Source organism: Phocoena sinus, chromosome 16, assembly GCF_008692025.1.
Source record: "Phocoena sinus isolate mPhoSin1 chromosome 16, mPhoSin1.pri, whole genome shotgun sequence".
NCBI lineage: Eukaryota > Metazoa > Chordata > Mammalia > Artiodactyla > Phocoenidae > Phocoena > Phocoena sinus.
The window spans coordinates 62,797,247-62,809,756 of NC_045778.1; the positions used below are offsets into that span (position 1 = coordinate 62,797,247).

The following is a 12,510-nucleotide window of genomic DNA, read 5'->3' on the forward strand; positions in this document are numbered from 1 at the left end:
GTCTCTGTGATGCGGGAAGAGAAAGTATCTTTCCATATAGAAGTCTCTGTGTGTTAACTTTGAGCCAGTTTGTTTGCAAATAACTTGTCTTTTACTTTTTCAGGCAGTTTCACTAGTGTTTTAAGAGATTTATCTGTTCTCTGACTTTCAAATCCCACAGGGTCTTAGGGCAGTGTTTGAAAATAAGAAAGATAAAAATGCATTCCTCTTAGAAGTGAGACAATTGGAGTGGTGGGGGAAGCTATTAGGTACATGGAAGTCCCAAGGCATGGTGAGAGGCAGTGTGATTTCAGGAGGAGTAAAGGGGAGACAACTTTTACTGTCCTAGCTGCAGGAAGCTCACTGGCTCCGAAAAGGTCATTGCGCCAATGATTCTCAATGATGTGAACAAGGGATATTTAAACTCTTGTCTGAGCCAGCTCTGCAGGGCACTGTTCATACTAGCAGAAGTCTGGAAACAACCTAGATGCCTTTTCCATAGGCAGATTAGATAAATTAGGATAAGGCAGAATCACGTCTTTTATAGGGCTTAGGTTGTAAATTCAAAAGCGATTGATAAGTAATGTCAACATTACACTAGAATACTTCGTACTTTGTTCTTATTTTGCTGGGATCTAGGCCCTTGGAAACTCAGAAGCTGAAAGGAACTTGTATTATCCCTTCTTTTCAATTGTAGTAACCCAGGGAGGGAGGCCACCTCTAATTTAACCAGGGGGGTGGGCTCAGGAGGTAAAAAAAAAGACAAAAACAGAATATTACTTTCTTTGCCTCCTTCTTTTCTGTGTTGTTCAAGCCACCCAGTCTATGGTATTTTGTTATAGCAGTCAAAGCTGACTAAGAAAAAACAATTACTAATATGTATATTAATATTTACATGCATTTAGTAATTCAGAGAACATTTATGGAAGGATAAGTAAGAAATGAAAAACAATGGTTGTGCCCCATAAGATGATGAGAATGTCTAGAAGACTTGAAAGCAGGTATAGGAAGAGGATCTGCTTTTAGACTAAATAAGATCTACTTATTTACACTGAAAACCTTTATATGAACATGCCGTATATGTGTGTATCATGCTTTTAGCAATAAAAGTCACTATTAAAATGTTCTTAAGTGTCTGTCTCAAAGTCTCATCAAAATATAACAAAACAACAGTTACAAAGCCCTTGTTGTCCATTAATCTTCAGTTATCTATGTTGGGTTTGTGAAGTGATTTATGACACTGCTTTAACATTCCCTTAAGATGTTTACCACCCCAATGTCACCTTCTGCCCTAGGGGATGTGTGCGTAACCCAATAAGAACAGAATTCACGTGAGAGTTCTGGGTGAGGAAAAGATTCCAATGCTCATTTTCACAGGTGGTATCTTAAATGTGCTAGAAAATAGAGTGAGACTTACCAGTAGAACCTGTTCGGTATGACCCCTTCCTGGACAAGCTGCCACCTTCTCCCAAATTCAGCAGAGCTGTATAACTGTGGACAACAGAAAGTATTCAACACCACGACTTTACGGTACACTGAACACACAAACATCAGTTCACTGGATTATTATTATCAACAATAATAATATCTACCATTTATTTAGCACCCATTCTATGCCAGATGAGTGCTCTGCGTATCAGTTCCACCCCCCACGTACATCCTGCAAGGTAGACATTAATATGCCCATTTTACAGCTGAGCAAACTGAAGCTCACAAAGATTAAGTGATTTGTTGGAAATCACATGCCACTAAATATTAGAGTGAACTGGGATTCATACCCCGTTTTGCCTGGTGAACTGTACCGCTGGCCCCACAATAGGCAGACTGTTGTCTGGAATACAAAGAAGTCCAAGATCTAGACCTGGCTCTCAGAAAGCCAACAGTATAGCCAAAACCTGACTGAAATAATGAGCCTGCCACCAGTGATAAAGGAACGCAAAGGAAGGAGACTCAGAAGTCAATCAGGGATGCTTCCGAGATATGTGGGGAGTCAACTGGGATCTGAATGAATGGCAGAATTCAAACTGACAAAAATGGGACGGGCATTACTCACAACGGGAACAACGTGGGTCAAAGGTGAGAAATGCAGGGACGGTATATGAATAAGCCTGGCTTATCTAAATAAATTTAGATGAAAATGTTGAGGGCAACTTGAAAAAGGCTTTGAAGGCCAAGTTAGGGAGACCAGAATCGATCCTGCAGGGAAGAGGAGCCAGTGTTGGTTTTTTAAAAAGGAAGCAGGCTCTAACAGCAGCTCACATGGACTAAGGTCTTACTATGATCCAAGTGCTTCTCCTGCATTCCCTCATTTAATCCGCACACCATCACTCCCAGTATCACGGCCATGTTACTGATGGTTATTGAAGATTTCAAGTCCAGTAGCTACACCACTTCAGTGCTTTCCAAGGGCAACTGCAAGGAAACACTTCTCAAGAGACAGGGTCTAACCCTCCAAATACTCCTTCCCCTCCAAAGGTCTTTCTTCTCCTACATCTCGTTCTTCATTGCTGGCTTGCTCCATACCCCTGCACTTCTCCAGTAATTTTTAGAGCACCATGGAACCTTTTCTGCCTCTAGAAGTGTCCTCTGATGGCAGCCCAGAGATTCCTATTACTCTAGGGATTCTGGTTCCCATGGACATTTGGCTGCTGATTTGAAAAGTATCATTTGGAACATCTCCTTTCTATGTGCCTGGTCTGTAAACCACTCACATCGCAGTCGTCCATCACTGCATTTGCCAAATCCCACAGTGAATGGATGGTGAGTCACTCTGCACTGAGTACTATGACCTTCCTCCCTCTCCAGTCCCAGCACTCAGTGAAGGGTCAAATGACTCACCAAGTGACTCACCAAGGCTGCATATGTACCAGCCATGTCCAAGAAATAAGTCAGCTCAAGTGGGTACTTACTGACCCTTGGAAGAGCTTGCTACTACGACATTGTATCCACTGGATCAGAACACATCCTGAAGTCAAAAAAAGGCTGAAATATTTGGCTACCAAAGCGAGCAGCTCACTTGGCCCCAACTACAGAGTATTTGGGCATCCGGCCAAGAAGAACCTGTGGCTTCTTCTTTCAAGTCTTATTATTTTTCTCCGCCCCATCATGCCTGAGGGAGAAAGGTTTCCTGGGTACATTTCATGCTTGATTCATTTTAAGAGCACCAAGGAGAAATGGGGAGACAGCTCCCCTCCTAGAGATAACAGAAGATAAGACAACATCCTCCGTCTTGATTCAGAACCCAAGCAGCCAGAGGGTGCACGTCCTGCTTCTTGTTTCCCAGCATGTCCTGAACACTTGCATTTTAATATTCAGACTTGGATTACAACAGCAAGCACTTGATCCGGAGTGTCTGATACTTCCTCTCCGCTTGCACCATCTTTTTTAATTGAAACCCAGAGCTGCACTGCTTTCTACAAGTTTAAAGGAAACAGATCACACCACTGTGTGTGCCTATATCTATTTATAAACGTATGTTAATACCTATATTTATATACAAAGATTTATGCAAATGTAAGAGAATCAGGGTGGTTTGAAATAATAATAATTCTCTGTGAAGGCTAGACTCGCCACATATATTCTGAAAATCATATATAAACTCTGAGCTCTCCTAAGGCTACACCAAGGGATTGCCATCTCTGCCTTTACACAGAATTCATCTCTGTGAGGAACTGTTGGGTTCCAGCGTCTGTGTGTCTATACTGTTTTTCTTCTATGTCTTTTTTAATTGATCCCCCTAGGCTTGGATTCAGAACCTGTGGACCAGTCAGGTATGTCCCATGATATCTGTTTTTATCCTCTTCAAGGGGATGCTTTGTTATTGGTGAGCATCCAGAGGCCCCTCAAGCAGTGGGTACACCAAACAATCCAATAAACCAAGTCTCTCTTATTAGCTCAGTGACATCTTTTATAGTTTCCTATCTCAAAAGGTGTGCTTTAGTGCCAGTGGACTCGCTTCCTCACCTTTCCACTCGCACGTGGGCACGTGCCTCCTGCCATGCCTTCACTGGTGCTACCCACTCTGGCAGAGGTGGCTTCAAGACTTGCCTACCTCAATGCCAGTCTTCTTTTTCAGTCCAGATCAGAGGACATCTTTTCTATGAACCCTCTCCTACACACCGAGATTTCCCAGGGGCCTCATTTCCAAACTATGGCACAAGGAATGCTATCAAACTGTAGTCCACATATTTATATTTAACTTTCTTAGCAGCCTTTCAAGAGAGCCTTTTATTAATGCAAGGCAGAAATTCCTTCCTATCTAAAATCACTCTAAAATATCTGAGATCACTCACTGCCTCTTTGATGAGATCACAAAGTTTTTAGGTGTCTGGAATCCCATCCTTCTGTGTCTATAGAGCACCTAGCACATAGTAGATGATGCAGGTAGAAAAAAAAACTATTGACTTTACATCATGCAAATTACCTAGTAATGGATCTACCTAGTAAAACACTCAGGTTTCCCAAGGGACAGACAAAGGTAATTTAGCAGAGGAATATGTTTTACTTCCATGGATCCATAGCTAGAGGTCTGTACCTAAAACCAACAAACAAAACTATAAATATCAGTACGTTTGAAACTTGCAAGGACTTGCAGGCAAGGTCTTGAATATTCACCCCTAGACAGAGCTGCTCTATACATTTCACCTACTATTTCAAACCTTTTCTCCCTAAGAAGTTAATTGTCCAGCCTGATGTTATACCAAGAAGAGAAGAAAACAACTCACAGCCATCCAAGATAATGTGCTAATTAAACCTGCAGAGTCCGGCAGCAAAGTTTTCCTCCACTAAAAACTGCGATCAAAGCCTTTTTTACCCAATGACTCTCTCAGCCACCAGTGGAAGCCTTTCCCTGTTGAACGAGTCAATGTCCTTTAATAAAATTCATAGTGCTGGCAGCACCTAAGCAAGATTTATTTCCCTCCCTGTCTGTCTCCGGCTCCAAGGTTTCTCAGCTCTGTCAGAACACAGAACTAAGAAATATCATTACTATCTGTCACATCAGAGAAAGCATCGGCCGCTTTCTCCAGCAGTGCCAAGCCTAGAGAACGAGTGAGGTAGAAAGATCAGGGGGAGGAAGAGAATATTTCTACTAGTTTTAGGAGAGCGCTGCTCATCTACTAACCCTCTGTCATGAACCCCCAAAGGCCATTCTTGGAGGGGTTTAGTTTAGTTTTGTTTTCCTAACACTGGTACAAAATATTGGGAAAAAACGGAGTAGACATTTTAGAAAAGGAGGGGGGAAGGATTCTGGTTAACTAAGAATGCAGGGCAGACAATCTTTCCTGTTTAGAATCACTCTAAACTAGCTGAGACCACTTCCCCATCTCAGTAGATACAACTTAATGAGGACAAACCCATTGTTCATCTATGCTCAAGACCTATTAGCAGCCTCAGGGCCCAACCCTCTACTTCCTTATTATGCTGGTCTGGGGCTGTCAACACTTCTTGTCATGCTCCTCCTCTGAAGATTTAGCCCATCCTTCATCCCTCCCTCCCTCCCTCCCTTTCTTCTTTCCTTCCTTCCTTTCTTCCTTCCTTCTCCTATATATATATTTTTTGACATCTCTTACATTGACTTGTTTTCCTGCCATCTGCCTTTGTCTGCTATAAGACGAGTGCAGATAAAAATACAGTTAATTGCAAAGGATCCAGTTTCAAGGGTTGGTTTTATTATGAGCTTTTAACCAATTGTACAATCATCTCTGGTGTCATGCTCCAGAGGCCTGCAGGGCTGCAAGTTGGCTGAGGGGCACAGGTTCCAAGGGAGAATAAAGAGAGAGGCCACAGGAAGACAAGTAGCTTGGAGGTGGGCAAAAGTGAGATTCATTGACTTTGCTCAGGGTACCTAAACTATAGCAGATTAAGATGGGCCGAAAGAAGTGGGGTATGAGAGCAGCTGTTTCCAACTTTCACTTTCCATCTTCTTACCATTCACATTTTGGTTGAGTCCCTAGCAGAGTGGCATCTTTCTCTGAATAGAAATTCACTTCCTTGTGTTAATGCAAAAGCTTGCAAGCACCACTGTCTCCAAAAAGTCTTCTCAACAGTTCGAAATCAGATGAGTGCAGCCCCTCATTTTAGATCGTTAGATAGGTACACATTAGGAATTTTCTTCTGCAGCTAGGAAATTGGTGCAAGGACACCATTTGGTAGAAGGTAAGAGGGTAAGAGTGACAGAATATTTCAGTCTTTGGTTGATGGGATTGGAGAGAAATCCATGGTCTTCAGAGATAAGCTCTGCTGCTCTAGTTGCACAGCACAGGAAGCCAGAACCCACTCTTAGGGGAAATCACATTATAAAGGACCTAAAATTCCACCCAGCGCTGACACAAGCCTTCTCCTTGGCCAGTGGGTACAGGGATAGATAGAGAACCATGATGACCCATCCCAGACCAGCTCCCCCAAACCCCGAGAGATTAAGTTCCCCAGAGAAAAAGCTAGCTTCTCAGGGGATATCACACACAAAGTATAGTAAGTGTTGTTATATTTTGTCCAGAGTGTTATGGTGGCTTATGTAAGACAGGAAGAAGCTGGGGATCTGCCAAAGCTTTCAAGGTGGGACTAGGAATACAGTAAAAAGTTCTTAGTTTGAAGATGTGAGAAAAGAGTGTTCCAGGGCAAGTGGGTCAGTCTGAGCAAATAAACAGAGCAGCAAAGGTTAGAGCGGTATCTTTGTTCTTCTTTTGTCAACTTCAAGAGACCCAGTTTGGTGGAGGTGCATAAAGGGAAGTGAAGTGGGAGTAGAGGCTATAAACATGGCCTGGGAGCAGACTAGATGAATGCAATCCTACCATAACTTGCGGGGAGCTAATGGAGACTGTTCCCAAAGGTCAAAAAACAAGGGCACCAAGGCTGAGCGCTCAGGCTTTGCTGATGAAGAGAGAGCAGGAATGATGACATGTCACCGGCTCCATCAATCTCTCTGAAGGCTGGATTTATCAAATCTGTCACTGGCCATTCCCCAGCTGTCACTGAAGTCTGTCACATACCCCATAGCTCTGTTTGGCACTTTGAGGCAGGCTTGGGGGATTCGACATATGGAACTGGGGCTGGCTGGGCAACAAGCGTCAATATGTGGCTGTGGACCAGTTCAGTTCACGGACTCTTCCTGTGCTCCCATGTCTGGAGGTACTTAGGGAAATTTCAAATGGACTCTCGGCCTTAAAGCTTCTATAATATAGATATGGAAATAAACGGAAGATAAGTAAAATAATTAGAAGCTAGTAAAGATCTGTATCACAGATCCCCAATATCAAGACACTGATGGGAAAAAATGAATAGTCCTCAATAACCATGTAATCATACCATTATTTAAATGAATATATGATGAAGCTCAGCAGGTTCTGAGAGACAAAAATAAGCAGGAGGAGAAAATTGTCACTTGGGACATAACTGGAAGTGTGCCTCCGTAAGATGGATCCATTAGCCGAGTGAAGATGGAACAGAGGAGAGAGATCAGTTAGAAGGTGACTGCATCAGGGCAGGGAAGAGATGGGTGCCTGGGGGAGTCAGGGCCCCTGGGTGTGGGAAGGAGGAAAGACAATAACAACAACAATAACAAAATAATAACAAAATTTTAAAAGGAAAAACATCTGACTAGAAGTAGAGCGTAAGAGAGGGTCACGTTTTCTTTTAATTGAGATATAGCTGATTTACAATGCTGTGTTAGTTTCAGGTGTACAGCAAAGTGGTTCAGATATATATATATGTGAGTGTCTATATATATATATATATATATATATATATATATATATACTCTTTTTCAGATTCTTTTCTATTATAGGTTATCGCAAGATGTTGAATACAGTTCCCTGTGCTATATACACACAGGGAACTATAAATTTTGTCTTAAATTTGAATGATGGGCTTTAGATGCTTTTCTGGAATATCCAGATATTTAATCTAATCATTCCAAGGACCACTGATTTATTTTTTATTTATTTATTTATTTTTGCTTTTTAATTTACTTATTATTGAACTATAGTTGATTTACAATGTTGTGTTAGTTTTTGGCGTACAGCAAAGTGGTTCAGTTATATATATGCATGTATATATTCTTTTTCATATACATATTCTTTTTACATATATGTATTCCTTTTCATATTCTTTTCCATTATAGGTTATTACAAGACATTGAATATAGTTCCCTGTGATGTATAGTAGGACCTTGTTGCTTATCAATTTTATATATATAGTAGTGTGTATCTGTTAATCCCAAACTCCTAATTTATCCTTCCCCCCACTCCCCTTTTCCCCTTCGGTAACCATAAGTTTGTTTTCTATGTCTGTGAGTCTGTTTCTGTTTTGTAAATAACTTCATTTGTATCATTTTTTTAGATTCCACATATAAGCAATATCATATGATATTTGTCTTTCTCTGTCAGACTTACTTCTCTTAGTATGATAACCTCTAGGTCCATCCATGTTGCTGCAAATGACATTATTTCATTCTTTTTCATGGCTGAGTAATAAACAGTCCATTGTGTGTGCATGTGTGTATATGTATACCACATCTTCTTCATCCATTCGTCAATGGGCATTTAGGTTGCTTCCATGTCTTGGCTGTTGTAAATAGTGCTGCTATGAACACTGGGGCACATTTATCTTTTTGAATCAGAGTTTTCATCTTTTCTGGATAAATGCTCAGGAGTGGGATTGCTGGATCATATGGTAGCTCTCTTTTTAGTTTTTTAATGAATCTCCATACTGTTTTCCATAGTGACTGCACCAGCTTACAGAGAGGGTCACTTCTGAAAGCTCCAGTCATTTCATCTGGGCAGGGGGAGATTTTACACACAGACCCCTGGGGCTAGAGCTGGTGCAAGGTTGGAAGAGATGAGCAGGGGTCACAGTGTTTCAGTCACAAGCTGGTCTGAGGGTTCACAAGGGACTGCTGGCTGCCTGGGAAGCAGCCAGGGGCAATGACCCTCTGACTTGCCGGTCCCTCCCTCTCCCTTCCTCTGCTGTGTGATCTTCAAACAACAGTTTTCTCTCTGCTGTGAAACTCAGCTCTTGAAATGTGTACTAGTGCATCTGTCAGAGAGAACAGGTCTCACGGTAGGTTGGAGAGTGGAAAGATGGTTACATAAAAATAGAAAAAAAAATTGGCAATTAAAGAAAAGGAAAAAAAGAAAAGGATCACAATGGCTTTTGTAGGGAGGCAAGCGTTTTGGTGCAGCGAGGACTGAGTGAAGAGGGTCAAACCTGGATAAGACTCCTGGCTCTACCAACCACCTTGGGAATTTTCTTAACCTTTCAGAGCCTCAGATTCCCCAAATTCTAACTGGCATAATGATACATCTGATGTTTCATGTAAGAATAGAGTTGAGGTATCAGTGTGAAAAGTCTGGCATAAAGCTTCCCACAGAGTAAAAGGTCAATACTAGTTCTCACACTCTCCCCTTTCTGCTGATTATTGCCTCTAGCCTGAGCTGTCCACAGGCCCTGAGGAAAGGAGGAATGGCAAGGAGAAGAACTTGTTATTGCTTTTTTCCTCCTGACTTTCAGGAAGCCAAGGAAGGACCCTAAACAATGCATCCATGTACCCAGCCTCTGAGGTTGGATATTGCTTAGCATGGCCTTTCCTGGAGTAGCTGAGGCTGTTTGGCTTTGGATCACAAGTCTTCTTGTTCTGGGACATTTTCTCATCATGGCTATACTTAGATCAGCCAGGCAGGCATTGGAATTAAGCAAGTCAAGAGAGTGAGAGCCTTTCAGATCAGAATTTGTGACTCTATCTCATAGAATTTTTTTAACATCTTTATTAGAGTATAATTGCTTTACAGTGTTGCGTTAGTTTCTACTGTATAACAAAGTGAATCAGCTACATGCATACGTATATCCCCATATCCCTTCCCTCTTGCGGCTTCCTCCCACGCTCCTTATCCCACCCCTCTAGGTGGTCACAAAGCACCAAGCTGATCTCCCTGTGCCATGCAGCTGCTTTCCACTAGCTAGCTATTTTACATTTGCTAGTGTATATACGTCAATGCTACTCTCTCCCTTCGTTCCAGCTTACCCTTGCCCCTCCCCATGTCCTCAAGTCCATTCTCTACATCTGTGCCTTTATTCCTGTCCTGCCCCAAGGTTCATTTAGAACCAATTTTTCTTTTTAGATTCCATATATATTTGTTAGCATATGGTATTTGTTTTTCTCTTTCTGATTTACTTCACTCTGTATGACAGACTCTAGGTCCATCCAACTCACTACAAATAACTCAATTTCGCTTCTTTTTATGGCTGAGTCATATTCCATTGTGTATATGTGCCACATCTTTATCCATTCATCTGTCAGTGGAGTGGACACTTAGGTTGCTTCCATGTCCTGGCTACTGTAAATAGTGCTGCAATGAACCTTGTGGTACATGATTCTTTTTGAATTACGATTTTCTCAGGGTATATGCCCAGTAGTGGGATTGCTCGGTCGTATGGTAGTTCCATTTTTAGTTTTTTAAGGAACCTCCATGCTGTTCTCTATAGTGGCTGCATCAATTTACATTCGCACCAACAGTGCAAGAGGGTTCCCTTTTCTCCACACCCTCTCCAGCATTTATTCTTTGCAGATTTTTTGATGATGGCCATTCTGACTGGTGTGAAGTGACACATCATTGTAGTTTTGATTTGCATTTCTCTAATGATTAGTGATGTTGAGCATCTTTTCATGTGTTTGTTGGCAATCTGTATATCTTCTTTGGAGAAATGACTATTTAGGTCTTCTGCCCATTTTTGGATTGGGTTGGTCTTTTGTTTTTGGTATGGTGCTGCATGACAGGCTAGTATATTTTGGAGATTAATCCTTTGTCAGTTGCTTCATTTGCAAATATTTTCTCCCATTCTGAGGGTTGTCTTTTCGTCTTGTTTATGGTTTCCTTTGCTGTGCAAAAACTTTGAAGTTTCATTAGGTCCCATTTGTTTATTTTTGTTTTTATTTCCATTTCTCTAGGAGATGGGTGAAAAAGGATCTTGCTGTGATTTATGTCATAGAGTGTTCTGCCTATGTTTTCCTCTAAGAGTTTGATAGTGTCTGGCCTTACATTTAGGTCTTTAATCCATTTTGGGTTTATTTTTGTGTATGGAGTTATGGAGTGGTCTAATTTCATTCTTTTACATGTAGCTATCCAGTTTTCCCAGCACCACTTATTGAAGAGGCTGTCTTTTCTCCACTGCATATTATTATCTCCTTTATCAAAGATAAGGTGACCATATTGTGCATGGGTTTATCTCTGGTCTTTCTATCCTGTTCCAGTGATCTATATTTCTGTTCTTCTGCCAGAACCACACTGTCTTGATTACTGTAGCTTTGTAGTATAGTCTGAAGTCCAGGAGCCTGATTCCTCCAGCTCTGTTTTTCTTTCTCAAGATTGTTTTGGCTATTCAGGGTCTTTTGTGTTTCCATACAAATTGTGCAACTTTTTGTTCTAGTTCTGGGAAAAATGCCATTGGTAGTTTGATAGGGATTGCACTGAATCTGTAGATCGCTCTGAGTAGTATAGTAATTTTCACAATGTTGATTCTTCCAATCCAAGAACATGGAACATCTCTCCATCTGTTTCTGTCATCTTTAATTTATTTCATCAGTGTCTTATAGTTTTATGCATACAGGTCTTTTGTCTCCTTAGGTAGCTTTATTCCTAGGTATTTTATTTGTTTTATTGCAGTGGTAAACGGGAGTGTTTCCTTAATTTCTCTTTCAGATTTTTCATCATTAGTGTATAGGAATGCAAGAGATTTCTGTGCATTAATTTTGTATCCTGCTACTTTACCAAATTCATTGATTACCTCTAGTAGTTTTCTGGTAGCATCTTTTGGATTCTCTATGTATAGTATCATGTCATCTGCAAACAGTGACAGCTTTACTTCTTTGCTGATTTGGATTCCTTTTATTTTTTTCTTCTCTGACTGCCATGGCTAAAACTTCCAAAACTATGTTGAATAAGAGTGGTGAGAGTGGGCAACCTTGTCTTGTTCCTGATCTTAGTGGAAATGGCTTCAGTTTTTCACCATTGAGAACGATGTTGGCTGTGGGTTTGTCATATATGGCCTTTATTATGTTGAGGTAATTTCCCTCTATGCCCAACTTCTGGAGAGTTTTTATCATAAATGGCGTTGAATTTTGTTAAAAGCTTTTTCTGCATCTATTGAGATTATCATATGGTTTTTATCCTTCAAATTGTTAATATGGTGTATCACATTGGTTGATTTGCATATACTGAAGAATCCTTGCATCATGGGATAAACTCCACTTGATCATGGTGTAGGAACCTTTTAATGTGCTGTTGTATTCTGTTTGCTAGTATTTTGTTGAGAATTTTTGCATCTATGTTCATCAGTGATATTGGCCTGTAGTTTTTTTTGTGACATCTTTGTCTGGTTTTGGTATCAGGGTGATGGTGGCCTCATAGAATGAGTTTGGGAGTATTCCTTCCTCTGCTCTATTTTGGAAGAGTTTGAGAAGGATAGGTGTTAGTTCTTCTCTAAATGTTTGGTAGAATTCTCCTGTGAAGCCGCCTGGTCCTGGGCCTTTGTTTGTTG

The 12,510-nt window shown here is 41.0% G+C and overlaps 1 protein-coding gene across 5 annotated transcripts in view; it reads right to left on the reverse strand.

The window, feature by feature from the left end:
- SORCS1 (sortilin related VPS10 domain containing receptor 1) overlaps positions 1 to 12,510 on the reverse strand; it is a 575,069-nt gene that overhangs the window by 193,552 nt on the left and 369,007 nt on the right. For all 5 annotated transcript variants that reach the window (XM_032609239.1, XM_032609238.1, XM_032609234.1 and 2 more), the window contains exon 5: positions 1,397 to 1,470. In XM_032609239.1, coding sequence (XP_032465130.1) covers positions 1,397 to 1,470 — 74 coding nt within the window. The remainder of the gene's footprint in view (positions 1 to 1,396; positions 1,471 to 12,510) is intronic.